Genomic DNA, 22,988 nt, shown 5'->3' with positions numbered 1-22,988 from the left:
ATTTCATTGGATATTAACCGTGCTGGCCATTTCTCGAGAAGTTGACCAACGCAAACAATACTTATAACAGTGATTTGTTCGTCAGATATTTCGGACTAATATAGCTAATGTATGGATTTACAACCACATTGAAAATTGTTTTATGATATATACAGCCTATCACAGGGGCTAAGCCCGTTTTGGGCCCGAACTCTGTGATACCATAATATAGATTATGGTATCACAGAGTTCGGGCCCAAAACGGGCTTAGCCCCTGTGCAGCCTATGGGTGCCGAGGCCTTTAATTTCAGTTTTTGATCAGCGAATTTAGAGGATATATAGATGATATCTATATTTTTTGTTTATCCAACGAGTTGATATGGTGCATTTATTCGCGAGGCTTGCCGAGCGAATAAATGGGCCTACACCATATCAAGGAGTTGGATAAACCAAATATCAAAATACGAAATTATAAATGTTCTATTTATCTCATACGTCTTCTTTTCGTTTAATTTTGAGATGATCCCCAGTATGATAGAAACAGCTGATTGAATTTGTTTTGAATCCGTGGCTCAGACGTCATGCTTATCAGTCTTCCTTGCGCGGGAAAAAATAGTGCGCTTGTAATCCATTCATATACAGTACAAAAGGTCGATCGAACATCGGGGGGTATATTGTTTTTGTCCTGTCTGTAATTCTGTCTGAAACTTTAACCTTGCTAATAACTTTTGAACAGTAAGTGATAGAGCTTTGATATTTCACACGAGTATTCCTTGTGACAAAACCTTTTCGTGGGTACCAACATTTTTTACCCTGTGACCTTGACCTTGGAGTTTGACATACTTTTTGAAAACTTTAACCTTGCTAATAACTTTTGAACAGTAAGAGATAGAGTTTTGATATTTCACATAAGTATTCCTAGTGACAAGACCTTTCCGTTGGTACTAAACCTTTTGACCTTGACAGTTGACCTACTTAAAAAAATACGTTGGTCATAACTTCTAAATGGTAAATATTAGAGCTTTCATATTGTACATGAGCATTTCTTGTGACAAGATCTTTCTACTGGTACCAAGATATGTGACCTTGGCCATCTTCGGAATTGGTGTTTCACAAACACATCTTGTTATAAAAGAAACCATGGATGAAAATTGTTTTTAGAAGGGATTATAGTTTATAATTAATAATGGTTTTGCCATTCCAACAAAGTAATGTAACGTGTGTAGCGGTCACCCAGCCCAAGTGCTGAACACGCTCGCTGTTGCTTAACTGATCAAGAGAGGCACTCTACCACATCACTAGAAAAGCTAGCTCTAGATAGCGAGGCAGTATAAATTCCCTCTTATACTGACCGCTACCCCCCCCCCTCCCCCCATTCGGGGTAGCTTCGTCCCGAAGCTTAGCGCGAGTCCTCTCTGAGTGTTTGGCACCTGCTCAGTAACGGCACCCGCCGTTCCCGACGACAACCACTGTCGTCCCCGGACGAATCCATGTCCGTACCCAGAGCTACGTAGAGACTCTACCTGAAACAGGCCTCCCGCCAAACACTAGAGTCGCTGTTAATTAACATGCGTGATCAAGAGAGACACTCTAGGTACACATCACTAGAAAAGCTAGCTCTCTAGCGAGGCAGTATAAGTTCCCTCTTATAAGAAATAAGATATCATTTTTGAATGTTGTTGAGATATGACATTAAGTTGGTACGTGATCAAATCAACTATAACGCCCTTCGGGATTTGATCACGTGACCAACTTCATGTCGTATCCCAACAACATTCAAAAATGATATCTTATTTCTTAAATAACAGATTATTAATTTGTTATAACAATTTATAATTTGTTTACTAAATCCACATAACCTTGTATCTACAAAACAAACCTGTCTATACATCAGAGACTGTTTTAATGTTAGAAATAAGTTTTCAACAGTTTGATATTTTGTAATGTATCAATATATATGTGTATCTATGTATGGCTAACAACACATTCTTATATAATGTGCTTTAGTGCCAATAAAGAATTGAATTGAATTGAATTAAAAAAAGATACTGCTTCGGCCCTAATATGCTTCCATAGGTAGGTTTTCGAAAAATCTTCTTTCACTTTCGTATTTTAATTCGCAGAAAGTGGAAAACAAACTTTGAAACAAACAGGAACATGATCGTCCATATCGATGCTGTGTATCAGACGTGTGGGAAGGCCTTGTTGTGCTTTAGGTAAGTTGTATAGAAGTAACTATGATTAAATAAAGGTTATGATATTATCATACCCCTCAGTCGCAAACCACGGGTTATTGTTAAAATGTTTCATTCGGTTTGTGAAATAGAATGAAACGAATGTAGGAAAAAAAGTCACAGGAAAAAAAGTCACGGATAAAAAGTCACAGGAAAAAAGTCACAATATACATTTTGTATAAAAATCACATAGATGTAGGAAAAAAAGTCACAATGTATATTTTGTATAAAAAAGTCACAATGCAATATATAGATTCTATTATATTATATGTATAGGGGAAAATTCATAGTAAAACAATATATTTTGATAGAAAAGGGTCACATATACAAAGGGGGAGAAAGTCACAGTAGACTATATTATATTATGAAAGAAAACTACATGTAGATCTATATATAGAAAAAAGTCAATTATATAAGGAGAAAAGTTTTACTTAAATTTGATTCAAAGCACAGGAGTCGGCAATTTTATCAATAAAGTAGAAATATATGAGAAATGGGCATAAATACTACCACTGAGCTTCGCGAGCATAGCGAGCGAAGCGACAGGAATGCAACACGATTTCGGCAAAATCTGCTCCGGTGCTATGTTGCGTGAAAAAGACAGCAGTACCTGGTATAAATAACATCAGTCGATGTGTCCCACCTGATTTCTGGATCAGTGACCCTTTTAATAGTCGTTCCTCCAATTATACATATCTTAAGCGGCTTTTTATAAGTACGTAAGCGACTAATCACGTGATACCCGACATTTGAGGCGGTGTAAATACAAAGTACAAATCAAAGAAATATGGTAAAACGATGTGCATGGGGCACTTGTAACAGTGATTCGCGCTACAAAGACAAGGAATATATGAGAGATGTTACTTTCTGGCCAATTCCTAAGCCCAAAACAAGATTACGCGAAACTTTAGTGTGGGTGAAAGCATGCAATAGGAAAAATTTCACTGTGAAAAACGTAAACAAACATGCCTACGTATGCAGCAAGCACTTTGTGGAAGGTCAGCCTACAGAGAAATATCCGTACCCGGTTATTGCAGGATCGTCATCCCAGGGAAAACCATTGAGAAAACCCCCAACTAAAAAGGCTAACAATCATGAAACCCCAACCACCACAAAGCTTTCCTGTGATGTTGATATCGAAACCGTTCCTACCCCGGCAGCATTTATTGTGATAGATGACGTAGAGGATATTGCAACTGATTCTTTTGATGATATTGGTAAGAATTATGGAGATATATGCAATATCCACACTTTAATTTTGATAAATGTGTTGAATCACACACATAGAACGAATATTGAAAGTACAGTATATTGTAGAGTTAGCTTTTTTTGTGATATGATCTCTTCAATGACAAACCTAATACCAATGTGTACGAATAAGATATAATCATTATTATATGAGGAAAAAACTCCACCATGTCGAAAATTGTTTTGTGGTTTTTTTTCTCAAAAGGGAAGTCTGACCATCTCCCAGAGCATGGATATTCATCCAAGAAAGTAATGGTGGATCAAGCAGTGCAAACCACAATAAATAAAGAACATCTCTGTGATTATGATGATGATAATTTGATGAATGGAGGAAGCATGCGTAGACAATTCATTTTGAAGGATGTCATGAAAGATGACAACAGCTGCAAGTTTTATACTGGTAGTTCATTGTTAAACTTTACTATACCAATGGTTGCTTAGACAATCTAATATATGTGAAATATTTGCAAGATATCATTTCTACATCAATAGAAATCCCTAGGTCAGAGTCATTTGAATCAAGATATCAGTTTACAAAATATATATATATATATATATCAAATCAGAGTGACGTTTCCAAATGAGTGAAATATTCTCGAGCAGGATGTTAAACAATATACAATCAATCAATCAGTAACATATTAGAGGTACTATCTTATTACTACTTGCACAATAAGTTCTGAATGTTACATATATCTACAGAGTTCTTTAATTGGTGACAAAACTCTTCAAATGTATTTAGTTTTATGTCAATTCATTCATTTTAGGTTTGTCCCTGGCAATGTTTGGGTTTCTCTTTGTGTTCCTGTCTAAGTCGGCAAAGAGTATGACATACTGGAGAGGCAGTGAGACAAGTAATGAAAGAAAACAGGTAACAGATTCTGGATTTTGTCTGAATACAGTAGTCAATCTTGCAGACAATGAACTATACAGTGATTTTATATATCATGTCCTAAATGTATATCCTAAAATGTAAAAAGCAGGAAACAGATCAGCATGAATTCTTTTTGCACTATAGGAAATTATTATAAATGAGATTATCCTAATTTAATGATAAAATTATATAATATTATGTATCGTACAAAATTGAAGTTTTAAGCAATTAATTTTCAGACTCCAAGGAAAGGTCCTAAACGTATACTGACACTAAATGAGGAGATGATCTTAATGCTTCTGAGACTGCCAAGAGGTTATGACACCATTTCTCTCGGAAACATGTTCGGAATATCTGACACTTTGGTAAGCAGAATTTTTGTAACATGGACTTCTTTGGTATCTAAGGAACTTGGATTCTTGATTCGCTGGCCAAGCAGAGAACAAGTAAGATTTAAACGTCCAGCATGTTTCAAACATTTTCCCAAAACACGTTGTATTATTGACTGTACAGAGTTTTTTGTGCAAAAGCCAAGTCTGCCATCATCACAAAGAATAACTTATTCTTCCTACAAACATCATAACACTTTCAAATGTTTAGCTGGAATAACACCAAGGGGGTCATTTTCCTTTATATCCAACTTATTCACTGGCAGCATATCGGATAAGAAAATTGTTGAGCAATCTGGTTTCCTTGAGAATTTGGAATATGGAGATGACATTATGGCAGACAGAGGGTTCTTGATCAGGGGGGAGTTAGCTCTTAAAGGAGCGACATTAAACATTCCTCCATTTGCAATGGGAAAACAAATGTGTAGCGCAGCAACAACGAAAACAAGGAGAATTGCTCATGCAAGAATTCATGTTGAAAGAGCAATAGGTAGACTGAAAAACTTTGCCATTTTACAGGGTACCTTACCATTAAGAATGAAGACTCAGTTTGACAATGTAGTTAAAGTTTGTGGTATTCTTTGTAATCTAGACAAGAACTTGTTAAATGAGTTGATGAGTATAATTTGTAATACTCAAATGTTTCTCTAAGTGATTACCTATCATAGATTTGTTGCATTGATATTTTAAAAATATTTAAGTTTATCCATTTAAGATAAACAAAATTATTGACTAAGAATCGAACTAATTTATCAAGTCAATATTGCTTGTATTTCGGTTATTGCATGTAGTACATGTACTAGGTTTTACTTTTACATTTAATCTTTCAAAATGACGCAAGCATTCCTTTGCGCATGCTTCCCCCTTTTTTGCTTGAAACTTCCCAGTGGGTTGGTCACATGAAAATCCCCACCCACTCTCCCCAAATTTTGTATAGGTAAATTTCCTGCATGGTTAAGAGGACTTTTTCTGCTGCGGATTTTGCTTTAAATTTCAGATTCAGCATCATGACTTCTTAAAGGGACATGTTGAGGGTACATCATTGTGCGGAAAGAGACATTATGTTGAAGCTACATCATTGTGCGGGTCTGGCGGGATTTTGCTATCTAGAGAGCCATTCACTGTTGGATACTGTCATTTCCAGGTCCTTCGGTGGTGTGGTTTTCTACTCACTGAACATATGAAAATAATTAACAAACACCTGTATACATAAGATATTACAATTTCTAGAGATTTATTGACAATCCAATCTATTTCGGATGAAATAAATCAAATTTGTACATACAACTAAAATTACAATAAATGTGAAATGTCATAACCAGTCTTGCTTAATTTTTTCACTCAGGATATCTGAATACTCTCGTCCAGATACCACTGACTCCATTCCAATCAAAATATTGAATTAGACCCCATTCTGGATTAAACAGCACTTTAAAACAATTTTTACAGGCTTCTAAAAAAATTTCAATATTCGGTAAAACATGCTTATAACAAACAAGCATATAACAAATTCATTCTTATTGTGAAGTGATATTTATTCTCCTCTGAGAGAGGAAAAAATGAAAATTGTATTGGATAAAACAAAGTTTGGTTATAAGAAACTGTTTTTCATTGACCCTTGAGGTTCGCTATATACCATGTTTTACTGTGGTTGACAATATTTTGTAATACAAACAGATAAATCCAGATAGTATACAATTTTACTATTCTACAAATGTAGTTTTGTTGCAATTGACAAACATAGTTTTAAGCAAAATATTCTTAAAGTACATTTCTAATTTTTCAATCATATCACTGAAATATTTTTCGTCATACACAATATCTTCAACAACATGGATTCCCTGTTTGGTATATATGACCAAGTCAGCAAATTGACAGTTATAGATACCCATTTGACCCTGTATTTGGGGATAGTAGTCTGAACTCTGAGTTAATTGTAAATTTCCATTAGAATTCATAACACATCCTTTTAGAAGAGCCACTTCCTTCGGTAGCTTTTCCCTGTCACTATATGGACATTTTATTTCAATAATTTTTGTCCCACCGTGATGTTTGCATTTGCATGTTAACAGTCCATCAACACTGCAACCTAGGTAAGGTTTATCTTTGAATATGCGCAATCCAGGAAATTTAATATCCATGCCAATATGCTTCTTTCCTGCCACTCTCTTATACAAGTTCATTGCACATCTTTCTTTCTTTACACCCCATGCAAGGGAAGCTGATTTTGCATCACTATATGCACCCAATAACAGTTTCTTCAAGTAATTGGGATTTCTTTTATGAGCCACACAATCACACACCTTTTTAAAATTTGATGCAGTAATCATTCCTTTACGTGCTACATGCCAGTTGGAATTATCAGATTGTCCATATGTGTGCGACTCAACATACTGGATGTCTTCTTCACTGGCATGGATATTTTCTAGAAAGGTATCACATAAAGAATCTGGTACTTCATCAACAGACTGATAGTTTAGCTTTTTTTCATCAAGAAAATTTACTGATTTCTCACAGATGGACCACATGGCACACTGATCATCATTTGTTTTTCGTACATCCGACTCATCAAATTTACTTTCCAGCAAATCCAAAGCCTGTGTATTTGGGTCAATCTGTCATTTAAAAAAGGAATTTCAGAATATTCTTTGGTTTAAAATCATCTAAAATCTTATAGACTTTAGAATAATGAAGTAAAATACCACTGAATATACAAACAAAGTAAGTTTTACACATTCAATATCTTATGGTACTCATGTTCCTTATTAACATTAATTGGTACAGGTATACAACAGCGATACAGTGTTGAATTTTGCCATTTAGTGAAAGAATACCTTTTGTAAAGATGCATAAAAAGAATCCAGTTTTTCATCATTCATTTCCTCAACAACAGCACGAGGATCAAACTCGTCGTTTGTGTAGTTATTATTGACATCTGCTGCAGCTGGATTCTGGTGATACCTATATATGACAAGATAAAATGGATTATAAACCAAAGTAAATGTGAAGAAATTCCTGAATTTAATCAGCCCCTTGTAAGATCTTTCATGAAGGAAATTGATATTGGAAGTTATAATCTATTGCCTCGTTCACACGGATGCGCATTAAATTTTACTTCGAATCAAATTTGATGCGAAGTAAAATAATGCGCATTAGATTAATTCGAATTAAATAGCGTTCACACGGCGGTAATGTTTAATGCGAAGTAAACTAATGCGCATTAAATTCGTATGCATCTCTATTAAAGGGTGCGCGAAATAATAGAATAGACTATGCTATTGAAAATTATTTTTATAGATATTTTACTGAATATTGTGTAGATACAGAATTCTTTGTTCAAAACATTATATAGGGCTATATGTAGTATACTACATGTTTACAATTTACATACATAACTGATCTACACATAAAGAGTTTTTTGTCGTGTTTATTTATATGTTCCCAAGAAATTACTTGTTATTTCCTCTGACAACCAGCATTCAATCAAGACAATATATTGTTTCTTCATGGGCCCAATTTTAAAACTTCGGAACGTCTTTTTCACCATTCCGCTGACTATTGTTGTGACGTAATTTTAATTACTAATACGTATTATAAGTCTACTATGACGTCATATGGTATAAAAATTAACAATGAGCGACATATTTGTTTTAAAAAATGTAAAAAAGAAAATCATATTATCACTATTTTAAAACATTGTTGTCATATTTAAAAACAATTCCTTCCACATGTATTACTCAGTATGCCTATGCAGAGCACATATTTACGTCTGACATTATCTAATGACATGCTGTTTGTACATGTTTTTAGTGATTATTATCATTTTGCTTAGTTTTTCGTACAAAACTAACATTAATATATATAGCTGACCATGGGTATGATGCATGTGACCCAAATTGGCCATTACGCATGCGTCTACATTTAATTCGAATTAGCTTCGCTTAGCGTTCACACGGAGCTAATGCGAAGTAAATTTAATTCGCATTAAATCGCAACGTCAATTTTAATTCGAAGTAAACTAATGCGCATTAAAATCTCCGTGTGAACGCGGTTCAGATTTAATTTGCATTAACTTACGTTTAATGCGAATTAAATTCTTCGTGTGAACGAGGCATATGATGCATAAAAATCTTACTTTATTCTGCGAGTCAAAGACCGCATTCCTTTTTTTAATTACATAATTTTTTAAATCATAAACTTAAGTTTTAATATTGCATCCACTGCAATGAAATCAAGTATTTACATCTGTACACTAGGTCTTATTTTGCTTTCATAATTTTTAATCTTTTAATTGGAACTGGACAATCATGATGTCTTGGTCTTTTGATCCATTTATTCTCCCCGTCAGTGGATGACTTCTCATCATACTCCTCTATTTCATACAGTACAGCTGTTATGTGCCTGCATGCACCATCAGCACTACAAAACACATTGAGAGTATGTATATGTACATATGTCACTACCAATAGTCATAATGGTAAATAGTAAACACCCCTCATGATAATCATTTACCATTCATTAATTAAATAATCACAGATTACATGTTGTACACCCCACTGTGATTCATTTCCAATCTCTACTTACCCTCCAATACATGTGCAGTATGCTGATCTAACATTGCCATGCTGTTTTCCAATGCAGATCCATAATTTATAGTAACTTTCATTCAAGTAAATTTTATCTCGTTGAGTTGGTTTGACTTTTGCTCTGAAGAGACATAAGGGTTCTTCTTTAGAGAGACCGTGGTACTCCAAATCATCCACATGACCATCGAAATATAGTCTATAATCCTCGCATGATTTGTAAGCTTTGAGTTTTTTTCTGTCGTAGTCAGATCTCGATGTTATTAGATAATTAAAAACGTCATAAAGAGTAATATTTGGAATATCAGACAGAGTATTTGAAAACCCATCCATGGTGAGAGGATCCTTGCACCCCAGTGCATCGAACTTGCGAATAACGTCATTAGTTGATGAAATATTTATATATTCGGGATTTTTTGGTAAGTCAAGATGAAGTACCGCTTCACAAAGCCTTACAAGGTGTCCTTTGTTCAATTTCTGAGCGCTAATCCCCCGTTCTTTCAAGAAATTTTGTAAATTACACACTGTTGATGCACGGATTGTACTAACGTCCATTTTGTATCGAGTAAACATATGTCGGGTATCACGTGATAAAACATATCATAAAAGCGAAAACCAAACCGGATGTAGCTTTTCGGAGGAAGGTCTATTGCCGTCAATTACTCTAAAATCCAAAATAAACATACTTTCGAAAAAATTCACTCGCCATAAGTTTTGTGTGACGTCACACCATTTTTTGCTGTTACATTTGCCCATTATTTCCTTATTAAAAACGCGTCTTCATCAGCGTACGCAACCCTGGTAACAATATCGATGATTATTTTCCATCATGATCGTTGTATTTTAATGGAAAAGTGTGTTACGGAAGTCATGCATCAAAACGAGATATCGCATCTGCCGCAGAAGAAAAGATAATAATAAAAGTATGTCTTATTAAAATTATTACAATGTAAGTGATACTAGAAAATCCAGGTATATCACTAAATGGCATGGCTTTTTCAAATACATTTTACACAATTAATACCACGTGTGATGAAAAATGCTGATGAAAACCCTGCGACAGCCTAGTTTTTGATATATTGAGATCCATTTCAAATCCTAGAATTCATCAAGCTAATCATGATCATTTGATGTTAAGCATGCAGTTACATATTTCTAAAGATGTAACCACTGTAAAAAATATCAATGGGCTCCAAAGTAAAACAAGGAAAATATACTAAAAGATAATTAATGTGGAATCTAAGCAATATAATCTTTTTTTTCCTGTGTGATATGTATTACCAATCATCAAAATTTTAAAATAAAAAAATCCTTGTGATTGGAATTATACACACACCCTCTCCTAAAATAATTATATTTTAATTTCAGTATGTTGTAGGCCATCAAGCATGAAATGAAAACAAATTAAAATATTATAACAATACATAATTAATTAGATTGATTGATTGATTGAATATTGGAATTAGAATTCAACACGATATTATAGTAAGGCATTGAACCAATAGATAAATTATCTGATTATGAACCAAATAAGACTCACAAAATGAACACATTAATACGCAACTTCCGAGATATTAGCTCTTCTGTGATAGAGGTACGTTCAGTGTTCTGTTGAACGCTTGGGTGGGTACAAGATGTATACATATATTATAGACTAGCTATGTTTATATACATGCAGATAAAAGTAATGAAAGTGTAAATTTTGTTTAAATATCAGCCGTTGGTGTACGTTAGACTGACCATATCAAGAATAATATTTGATTGAATTAGGCCATTAAATTAAATATAAAATTATATTTTATTTCCTCTTCTGCACGAGTGATATTTTAATCAAAGAAAAATGGTGGTTATCAATTTTTGTTTGAGCTATTTTATTATTAAATACTAATAAACAATTACTAACAGTGTGTTTCCCTGCAGTTTGGGCGGTTGCATGATGTCTGGTAATTGGCCTTTAGGCAATTCTGCCATTCCCGCAAAAATGCTTTAGATTTTTCTCGGTTTTGTTCATTAACTCTATTATGATCATTGTCACCTAAATGTTTGGTGTAATACAAGAGAAAACATGGGTATGAAAAACATGTATAAAATGCGGACATGCTGTGTGCGATACCAGGGTTTGACACTAAGGCACGTCCGAACGACCGAGTCTACTAAATGATAGGTCCGGTTGGGTAAAATGTCGATTTACTAGTCCGACTGGTCGTGTCAAAAAAATAAACAAGAAACTTTACTTTAAACCGTAAGATATTTTATTCTTAACTAAAAGAAAATAACTGTAAAGAGTTTGCAAGCAATCTTGAACCGTGTGATGGAATAATCTCTATTTTTAGTTCTAATAAATATGTTGCGGTCGGTGTTTCACGACATCTACTCGATGTTAATTTTAAACATTTTATTTGAATTGACTATAATAAAGTGTTTATCAAGTTAATAAATTACGTCGTAAACAGCTATTTATTGGTGTTGACATATGTGCGGGAATGTCTCTATATTTAAATACGACTTCTCGTCCTCAAGAAAAGACGTCCCAGGAGAAAAAAGAAAAGGCTAGGAAGAAACAAAGCAGGGCTTATGAAATATAAATTAAATAAAAAGCCGCTTGAGGTCATTTTATACTAAATAGACTAAAGAATATCCGTGACGGGTAGAATTTAAAGAAACAGAAAACGTGTTTGAAAATCAAATTGAATGACGAGACTTAGATATTTTTGAGACAATTAAATACTTTTTGGTTCAAACTTAACGTTTGTCATTTAAATGAAGTATTTAAATATGGAGAAACTATCAGTTTTTGTCTGGAAAGTTGGTCAGGACTAGTGGATATAAAGTCAGGTCTAGTAAAAATCATTTGAAGTAGCCCGACTGATCTAGTGCTCAAAAAAGTAAATGTCAAACCCTGGATACGTAAACATACAGACCGCATCGCCACCTATGACCGTGAGCATTGCTACAATATGTGAGGGCAGCGATAAGCATTTGTACCCACCGCGTGTGGACGATAGTATATTTTGTGTCTCGCTGTGTGTAAGAGTTCCACAAAGGGAAAGAACTATTGGGCAACTCGGAAATTGCGTATTAGCTTACGTATACAGTCTATAGTATAGAATATGGCATTATATTATCAATTTACTGATTTTTCCACCTTAGCAATTCTTGTAAATAAACTTTGAAGACAATAGAATTATTTCTTTAACATAAACTTGAAGTCAAACATTGTAATATAATAAATAATTATATGATGCACCGTTCTGGTGTGGCGTTACAAAAATTAACATTTTGAATTTCTAAAAAAATTCTTGCTTGCATGTGGTTTTTGTTCACGTCTTAACTTATCGAAACACTTGTCATACTGTTTTTCAGTGAATTAGAAAAAAAAAATGAAGCTAAAATAAAATAATTCAAATAAGTGTCTTGTGGATATCTTACTGTGGGAATATATGGTTATAAAGATTCTGCTTATTAAATTTTGTAGATAAGAAATGACACCAATTGCAACAGATTGGTATCCTTAATTCATATTCAGAAGATGGAGCCTCGAAAGAGATCCAAAATTTTTGAGTCACCTGGAAGAGAGTCAAAGTCCAGGAAATATTCAGGTACATGTAATTAATTGGTAACTACAGTTAAATCAAAAATGAAATAAAAGTCAGTAACATTGCACATGTAAATATATGTATGTTATAGAAAACCACAAGTTAAAACTAGATATGTGAAGTACATGGTATTGGAAAAATTGTAGATTCTTTTTAGTAATCAACAGATAAACAAATTTAAAATATTAGGAAAAAATATCTATAGGGATATATTTTTTTGAAGTAGAAAATGAATGGAAAGGCTTGTATTGAAGATGTTTACATCCAACTGAAAAAGCATATTATTTCTTGAGCAAATTTCAATACATCAATATGCCCAAGGGTATATCCAAGTTCATGCAAGTACAACAGTTGCAAGATATTTGGATCCTCATCTTACCTTTGTACAATATTGTAAGTAAACGAGACTGTTATGCACATCAATGATGGTTATGCATAGCACAGTGAAGTTCTATGAAAGTTTACAGGTTTCATGATACTAACTGCACATTAATAACATGATTTTTCATATATATAGTCCCTCCTTTAAACTTGTGCTTTAAGTAACCACTGACTTAAACATCATGGCATTTGGCAAAACCACTTGATATGCTCTAAATCATTTTCTTAGTCATATGAGCGATTTTACACCTAACTTTCTACAATACCTTTATGAAAATATTGCTGCAATATAAATAGAGAATAAATTAATTTAGTAATCAAATAAGATTTATCACCCTCACACAAAATAAACAGGGCTCGAAATTAACATATGCCCATCAGTCTGTGACTGGTTAAAGTCTGGCGGACTGACTGACATTTGTTTTAGTCAGTCCGATGGGACTGGTTAATTTTCTAAAGCATCATTTTGGAAAATATGAAATTTTATACACACATTTGGCATTCTTCGATCTATAGATATCAGACGAATCTGATTCGTAAATATAAATCCCACTTGTCTGAGGCATATTGAGTTAAATTTCATTTTAATATAAACATGTTTAATTATTTCTGGAAAACTGTTGGACTGGTAAATTTTTCTGCGGACTGGTTGAAATTATACCCCATCAGTCCGTCTGGACTGGTGACATAAAAAGTTAGCTTCAAGCCCTGATAAACAGAGTTATATCTGGTTGGTGTAGAACTTGTTAACCCCAGTACCTGTAATGCAGTTTCATAGTCAATTAACCCGTGTAGGCTAATTCAATCCAAACTTGGGGAAAACTCTTTATGATCACATTAGTAATGTTCATGTATATGTGTACCATCCACAAACAACAGGGAGTCATTGTTACAAGACAATTGTTGATCCATGTCTGCTTAAAACAGATCATACATATACACATTTTAAATATTAACATTAGTTTTGGAGCTTACTCCATCAGAGTACAACAACAAATTTAAATTTAAGTAGAACAGACAGGGTCCAGCAACTCGTTGATAAATACATATCATATAGATTGTTCATTTTTTTGTTACTTTCCATTTATTGAAAACTTAAACAAGTCTCTCTCTCATTAGATTCATATTATTTTAGATTCCAAAAAACGACGATTGGAAAGTTCCTCTGAAGAAAGCGATGATGAGACATATAGAAGACAAGGTAATCACTGTAGGAAATGCATGTGATAAATTCACGTATCAACACTTCGCCCATATGTTACGTCCCTTGTCTGTCATCTGGCGGTGAAAAAAATCTTATTTCCTTTCATTTACTTTGTAATTTTCTGATCTGTATGGACTCAAGCTTTAAATTGACGTTTGTTATTTTTCGATCAATTGCATTCAACTACAATAATTTGCTTCAACGTGGGGCAACTTGATTGAAACCTTAATAATTGGCTGTAATTTACAGTTGTAAAGTCTTACATTTGGTAGAGTAAAGAAGAAAAACTTGGCTAGTCATTGACCTTTGGGTGACCCTGTAAAGGGGAATAATTTCTAATTACTATTCAGAAATATCTTTGTATGTACATCAAAGATTACCTTTCCTTATTGATAACCAATGTCTTCTACTTTTGACTGAATACTAAAACTTTGATAACATTTCTGGTTAGTATGCATTGCATCCTCCCCCCCCCCCTCCCCCTCATTTTTCCTTCCCCCCCCCTTCCCCCCCCCCCCCCTTTTAACTGTTCATTGCTTTTCATAAAGAGCTTTCCCTCTGTTAACTGTATATACTCTTAAGAAAGAACTCACTGTGAATAAGTGCAAGGAGTTCAGAGTTGCCACAGATGTTGTATTTCACCTAATGATATACCAGAATCATGACTATGGTCAATAACTATATATATATGGGTCAATGTCATTTGTAGTTCTTACTGCTGAAACTGTATGGAATTCTCAAACTTGTGAGGGCCATTTAAAATTTACTGTTACAGTAGTGAATGGTATATAGGAAACTTATACTGACTCATTAGTGAGCTAGCTTTTCTTAGAGTGATGTGGTAGTCTCTCTCTTGATTACGCAAGTTAAGCAACGGCAAGTGTGATCAGCACTTGACTGGGTGACTGCTACACATTACATTATGCTGACCTGTTGCATAGAAAAAAATTCTTGACCACAAAAACAAAGAAAACAAGATTGCTACACATAGCCATGTCCCCCTCCACCGCAAAAAAAGGTTGAAGCACAAAAGTCCCATAACTCCTGTAAAATTTGTCGAATCAGAATGATGGCACTATATGATCAACTACATATGGTAACTAACAATCCTACGCTACAAAATTTCAACGAAATCTGTTGAGCGGTTTCGGAGGAGTTGCGTCCACAAAGTGTTTCTATAGTGTACTGTGTACAAATTCAACAAAGTCCCATAACTCCTGTAAAAATTGTCAAATCAAAATGATGGCAAAATATGATCAACTACATATGGTGACTAACAATCCTACAAAATATGAACAAAATCCGTTGAGCGGTTTCTGAGAAGTGAAGTGGGACGGACGGACGCATGGACACCAGTATTTCTGTGTCCCCTTCCGCGTTGTGGTGGGGGACAAAAACCACATTTATAAACAAAAGAATATATACTTACTGGTATATGGTTCTTAAAAGTTGTAAATTGATATCAATATTTTGTGATTTCTGAAAGGACATATTATGTATAGTCACGGTACAGGTAGTGTGGAATCTGCATTCTTACACTTTCTCAAAATATTTTCCTTTGTGTTTGATAACAAATCCATTCATCAAAACATCTCTGTTGCAAGCATTCTGATTTAGCTTGGAAATCAAAGATCTAGTTATACATTACTAACCCCAACAACTCCAAATATTTCTGAAATTGCTTGTGTGACGTCAATCTCTCTTTATCATGTTTTCGATGATCCTGTCCAGTTCAAGTTTTCATCGATGATCTTTTTTTAGCTCACTTGAGCCTTCTTTAGCTCACCTGAGCTGAAGGCTCAAGTGAGCTTTCCTGATCACATTTTGTCCGTCGTCCATCTGTAAACTTTTTACATTTTCGACTTCTTCTCCAGAACCACTGGGCCAGTTTCAACCAAACTTGGCCAAAAGCATTCTTGGGTGAAGAGCTTTCAAGTTTGTTCAAATGAAGGACCATGCCCCCTTCAAATCACACAAATGGAAAAATAGGGTGGGGTCATTTAAAAATCTTCTTCTCAAGAACCACTGAGCCAGAAAAACTTAGATTTACATGAAAGCTTTCTGACATAGTGCAGATTCAAGTTTGTTAAAATCATGGCCCCCGGGGGTTGGATGGGGCCACAATAGGGGATCAAAGTTTTACATACAAATATATAGGAAAAATCATTAAAAATCTTCTTCTCAAGAACCACTGAGCCAGAAAAGCTGATATTTACATGAAAGCTTCCTGACATAGTGCAGATTTAAGTTTGTTAAAATCATGGCCTTGGGGGTTAGATGGGGCCACAATAGAGAATCAAAGTTTTACATACAAATATATAAGAAAAATCTTTAAAAATTTTCTTCTCAAAAAGTACTGGGCCAGGAAAGTTGGAATTTACATGAAAAATTCCTAACATAAGCATATGCTGATTGAAGTTTGTTAAAATCATGGCCCCCGAGGATAGGATGGGGCCATAATAGGAGATCAAAGTTTTACAGACAAATATATATAGTGAAAATCGTTTAAAATTTTCTTCTCAAGAACCACTGAGCCAGAAAAGCTGAGATTTACATGAAAGCTTCCTGACATAATGCAGATTCAAGTTTGTTAAAATCATGCTCCCTGGGGGTTGGGTCGGGCCACAATAGGGATCAAAGTTTTGCATGCGAATATATAAGAAAAATCTTTAAATATGAGCCAAAGTGACTCAGGTGAGTGATGTGGCCCATGGGCCTATTGTTTTAAGTTTGTCCCCTCTTCGGTTCATCTTCCACTGTGACAATGAATTCGGAATTTCAAAATTGATGCGATTGATTACTCAATAAAAAAAATTTTGGACATCCAATAAATTCAACTTGTGTTTTAATCACTTTTGCCTAATTCTTGCACTCTAGCTGTGAATAAACAAAGATGGCAGGTTTCATAGGCTCTAGTAGCCAGTTTCAACGTTTTGAATTGTTCAATCATATGATTAATTAATTATTGATTTTTGATACAATTTTAATGCTTTAGCTACCATAAAAGTACAATGTTTACCTCTAAGCTTATTGAATATCGTATTTCTCAGGTAGCTAAAACATTGTATTGACCTAACCAATGTCCAAAATTGTATAGGCCTAATGTTTTTCACTAGACCCATTACTGTGTGACTACTAAAAAGTTAAGACTTTTGTAGTCACATAAACCAAAATATGTTTTGAAAGCCTCATTAAAAGTTTAGCTTAGTTGTCAAACGGTGCAATGCCACCGTTGTGTACATGCATTGTGATCCATTTCTCATTTTGAGTGAAATGAAATAATTTATTATTTAGGGCATCACCATAAAAGTGTCAAAGTGAGATATAAAGCACTGAAGAGAAATACCATTCTAGATGAACTACAGAGCATCTTGCATGATTATCCAGATAATGAACAAATCATCAAGGTAAAGTAACCTTTTAAACTTTCAAATGAATGACCATTTTCCTTCTTAAGGGAGGGAGATGATTTTGAAATACGAGGGCTGTTTGATATGTAATGTGTATTGTACGATATCTCAAAAGCAGTCAACTCAAATAGTGAAATAAACATTACATCCGTTCAAAGTATTCTCCACAGTTTGAAATACATAATTTCAATCTCTGAATCCTGATTTCTGAAATGTGTCACGGTATGCTGATGTAGGTAGATGGCGTCGTTCATAATATTTCTTGAGCTTTTTTTTTTTTTTTTTTTTTTATATTTTTTTTTTTTTTTAAACATACACACAGTATATACATACATACATTCTGCAAAGAAACTTGTACAAAATGTTTAGAAGAACTATCAAAGGTATATGTATATATTATTTTCTGAGAGAGAGAGATGAGTTCAGTCATTATTTAATATATTTTAAAAGGGTACATATAATTTTCAAACAAAAAACAAAAAAAATAAACAACAACAGCAAACAAACACTCAATGAAATAATTGATTCCAGCGGTTCCAGCAGGTGTCAAACAAATCTTTTTCACCATTTTTATATGCAATATGTCTTTGAGTTTCATAAAATGTGTTCATTAGCGATATCGCAACATTTACATTCAGTGTCTTCCATTTACACCTCATAGTATAGATATAATATTTCAGCCAAAGAACAAGATTATTTTGTATAGTTTTCTTAAAATCCAAAAATCCAAAAATAAAATTATTTTTTGTTATTGATATTTGAAGATTGGTCTTATGTTCAAAACAAACTTCAAATTCTCTTAAGAAATGCTGAACACTATCACATTCCCAAAACAAATGTTCAATTGTTTCTTCTTCTATCTGACAGAATGTACAATTCTTACCATCTCTAATTTTGATTTTGAATAAGTATGAGTTTGAAGCTAAAATTTTGTTCAGAATTCTGTATTGAAACCACTGCAGTTTACAATTACTTGTAACTTTAAAGGGCAGTCTGAAGATCATTTTCCATTCTGTGTCATTTAATTCAAATATTTCATTCCACTTTCTTTTACCAGTAGGTTCTGTGCAGTTTTGATTGAGAAGAGTATAAAATTGTCTTGATTTTTTGCATCGTAGAAGAGTGTATATACTCGACATAATCAGAGGGTTTGTTAATTTAATTAATTTTTTATCAAACTTGACTTTTTTCATCCATGCTTTAATAGCATTTATGACACTCATATATTCTAAAAAATTGATTTTTACTTTTGGATAAATGTTACAGAAAGATTCATAAGTCAGGAGCAAACCCTCTTCATCAATAAGGTCATTAAGGTATTTAATATTATTGAGAAACATGGATTTATTAAGAAATGCTTTCCCACCCACAAGAAAGTTAGAATTGTAAAATATTGGAGTATCTACTGTTACTGTAAATGGATTTTGTTTAAGCTGTAGCTCAATCCAAGAATCAAATACATCAACCCAAAATTTGTTTTTCAGCGATGTCTTAATGTTTTTTATGTATTCTATTCCACATGTAGTAACTTTATTAAGATCTAAATTTGGTATAAAATTATGTAAACCCCTATCTGAAAAAAGGAGTTGTCTCATCCAAAACAATTTTAAAGAGGCTATAAAAGCCTTTACATTGATCATTTTTAACCCACCATCCTCATATTGCTTTACGATTACCTCTTTTTTAATTCTATGTTGAGAATGGCTCCACAAGAAAGAAAAGAATAGTTTATCTAATTCTTTACAATAGCTGTCATCGATCAGGATTTGGAATTGCCATAAAAATATGATTTAATAGAGGCAAGACTAGAGTTCTGATAACAGTAATTTTTCCTATTGGTGTCAAATGTCTTTTCTCCCATTGATTTAAGATTGATTTTATTCTGCTTAGCTTTGGCTGATAATTTAGTTTTGACATGTTCTGTAATTCTACATCAAAATTAATTCCAAGTAGAGTAAACTTACAAGTCCCCCAATTCAGATGAAAGTCTTTAGAAAGGGTATCCTGACTATATTTTTTTGATCCAATCCATACTGTATTGGTTTTTGAAAAATTAACTTTTAGTCCTGACATTTCAGAAAAGTGTCGCAATACTTTTATTGTTTCTAGAAGAGATTCCTTGCTACCATCAAGTATAATTGATGTATCATCGGCTAGTTGTGAAATTTTCTTTTCATTGTTATTTATAGTTATACCTTTAATACTTTTATTTTCTCTTATTTGTATAGCTAAAATTTCTGCGCAAAGAAGAAAAATATAAGGTGATAAAGGATCACCTTGTCTACATCCTCTTTGAATGTTGAAAGATGCCGAGAGATTGCCACCTTGGTTAATAGTAGATATGATGTTATGATAGAATAATTTCACCCATTCATGAATATCAGGTCCAAACTTAAAATAAGTTAAGGTCTTTTGTATAAAATTCCATGAGAGGGTATCAAAGGCTTTCTCAAAGTCAATAAGTAGTAAAAGACCTGGGATTTCTTCTTCTTCAGTATACTGCATAATATCATAAATTAGTCGAGTATTTTCTCCTATATACCTATTAGAAATGAAGCCAGTTTGATCAGGATTGATAAGTTTATCCAAGTAAATCTTTAATCTATTTGCAATGGTACCAGAAGCTATTTTATATATAGTGTTCAGAAGTGTAATTGGACGCCAGTTTTTAAGATAGTGTCTTGGTTTGTCTCCTTTAGGTAAAAGTGTAATAATTCCATGTCTCTGTGTTATTGACAGAGTGCCATTTTCATATGCATAGTTGATAGACCTTACAACAAATGTACCAAGGTATTTCCAAAAAACCTTAAAAAACTCAGCTGAGAACCCATCAGAGCCTGGTGATTTATTTGCTTTCATTTTACTTAGTGTTGTAGAAGCCTCCTTCAATGTAATTTTACCTTCTAAAAGCATAGATTCCTCTCTGGATAACTTGGGAATATCCTCATACTTTAATTCCGAATTTAAGTCGACTATGTTTATTTCCTGGTTAGGTATTGAATATAAATTGTCATAAAATTGCTTTGTTTCATCCAATATTTCAAACTGGTCTTGAATTATCTCCCCACTATCTTTTATAAGTTTGGGAATTATCTTACTAGTAAAATTTCTTGATTCTAAACTACAAAAATAATGTGTTGGTTTTTCTCCTTCTTCTGTCCATTTTGCTCTGCTTCTTACATATATTCCTTGAAGTCTATGGTTTCTGAGTTTTTCCAGGTTTTGTTGTTTTTCATTTAGTTCCTCTATATTGTGTTCAGAACTATTTTGTTCTAAAACCTTAATTTCTTCTCTTAATTTTTTTTCTTCTTTCACTTGTTTATTTTTTATATATGCAGAGTAAGAAATGCTTTTTCCTCTTATTTCCATAAGTAAAGTTTCTAGGAATAACTGATCGTTAATTGTGAAACATACATCTTCATCTGACACTGTATCAAGATTATTAAAATCATAAACAGGAACTGCATATTGTTTTTTCAAATTCAAAATAACCTCTCTGATACAATCTAGATATTCCTTATCACCAAGTAAAGAATTGTTGAATTTCCATAAGCCTCTTCCCTTTTTAAAATCATTGAAAGTTAAATTCAGTGTTATCATAGAATGATCAGACCTGTAACTTGGTTCAACTGTACATGTATTAAGACAAGGTAGCAATGACTCGGACATGATAAAAAAGTCTAATCTACTTTGTTTAAATGGGTTTTTCTTTCTCCATGTGTACCTGCGAAGCGATTCATGGAGTTGTCTAAAAGGATCCATATAGTTATATCCTTCCATAATTTCTAGTACTTTTTCTCTAGCCTTTGGGTTATTAATAGATTTGTAATTATAGCAATCTAGTTGTGGATTTAATACTAAATTGAAATCTCCACACCATATGATATTGCTACAGTTCATTTCTTCAATGGACTGTTGAATATTTTCATAAAAATTTGGTGAATCAGTATTTGGACCATATACTGTACATAAAACAACCACATGACCCTCTATACATACCTTCAGTATGTGATAATTTCCATCTTTATCACCCTTTTCCAAACATACTTTAAAATCAAAATTGTTATTAAAAAGTATTGCTACCCCTCTTGAATTCGAAGTAAAGGAACTAAAGTAGCATTGGTATCCCCACATATTTCTCACATCATTCTCTATTTCATTGTAAAAATGGGTGTCTTGAAGACAATATATATTATAGTTTAGACTTCTTAAATAGTTAAAAATATCTCTTCGCTTTGCGATATCGCCTAGACCTTGACAATTTACAGATAATATTTTAATTCCCATCAATTATTGAAAACAAGGTGTCGAGACCTGCTGGAAGCTGAACCGAAATGAAATAAACGATTCCCTGCACGCATGTATACAGACTGAAAAAGAGGGAGACGATAGTAAAGAAGGCTAAGAAAGAGAGAAACGAAAGCATATGAAAGAAATAAAGCATTAAAAAATATATATGTAATGACAACTAGTTCTTGTTACTCTTTTTTTTTTTTTAAATACAGGCAAGTGTCCTACTTGGTTATTTGTTTTGTCCAATATAAACCGGAAGATCATAGAAGGGGCATAAGTTCCAGAACAGCCTCGTATATATGATCGGAAATAGTATTCCCGGAAAGGAAGCTCATCGTTTCACGTTTGCTATTTTTTCCTCGATTTCGTCAAAGATGTCGAACAACACTCGCTTTTCTCCAATTTGTCCATACACACGGCCGTTGAAATACCAAGCTGATTTGACATTTTCGTTTTCCAACAATGTATTAATCAGCTGCCCATTAAGTTGAGTCACATCGTCACAGAGACGAATTCCATTCTGGGTGTTTTTTTTCACTGTTGATCGATGTTTCATGATTCTCGATTTTAAAGAATTCTTAGTAAGTTTCATAAGAATCGGTTGTTGATAACCTTTTCTGCCAGGAATTCTGTGAATTGCTATAATATCGTCGTCTGGTATTTCCACACCTGCATTTTCTTGAATGATGTTTTGTACCTATTCTTTGACGTTTTCCCCGGGTAATTCTTTCACTCCGTGAATTTTCACATTATTTTTCCTAGAATATTGTTCATTCCAGTTGGCCTTACTCATCGCT

General features: G+C 33.5%; 2 protein-coding genes across 2 annotated transcripts in view; both read left to right on the top strand.

The window, feature by feature from the left end:
• The first annotated feature begins 2,053 nt into the window (after nt 1-2,053).
• LOC125651340 (sacsin-like) overlaps nt 2,054-22,988 on the top strand; it is a 58,022-nt gene continuing 37,087 nt past the window's right edge. The window contains exons 1-4 of the mRNA XM_056166639.1: nt 2,054-2,195; nt 12,783-12,906; nt 14,420-14,485; nt 17,783-17,895. Of these exons, the coding sequence (XP_056022614.1) occupies nt 12,837-12,906; nt 14,420-14,485; nt 17,783-17,895 (249 nt within the window). The 5' untranslated portion in view covers nt 2,054-2,195; nt 12,783-12,836. The remainder of the gene's footprint in view (nt 2,196-12,782; nt 12,907-14,419; nt 14,486-17,782; nt 17,896-22,988) is intronic.
• On the top strand, nt 2,068-6,039 carry LOC130055125 (uncharacterized). The gene is made up of 4 exons (XM_056166640.1): nt 2,068-3,430; nt 3,667-3,861; nt 4,229-4,332; nt 4,575-6,039. The coding sequence occupies exons 1-4, from the start codon at nt 3,001-3,003 to the stop codon at nt 5,373-5,375; spliced, it is 1,530 nt and encodes a 509-aa protein (XP_056022615.1). The 5' UTR covers nt 2,068-3,000; the 3' UTR covers nt 5,376-6,039.

The sequence above is a fragment of the Ostrea edulis genome, chromosome 5, assembly GCF_947568905.1.
Source record: "Ostrea edulis chromosome 5, xbOstEdul1.1, whole genome shotgun sequence".
Lineage (NCBI taxonomy): Eukaryota > Metazoa > Mollusca > Bivalvia > Ostreida > Ostreidae > Ostrea > Ostrea edulis.
This window is presented reverse-complemented; position numbering and strand designations above follow the sequence as displayed.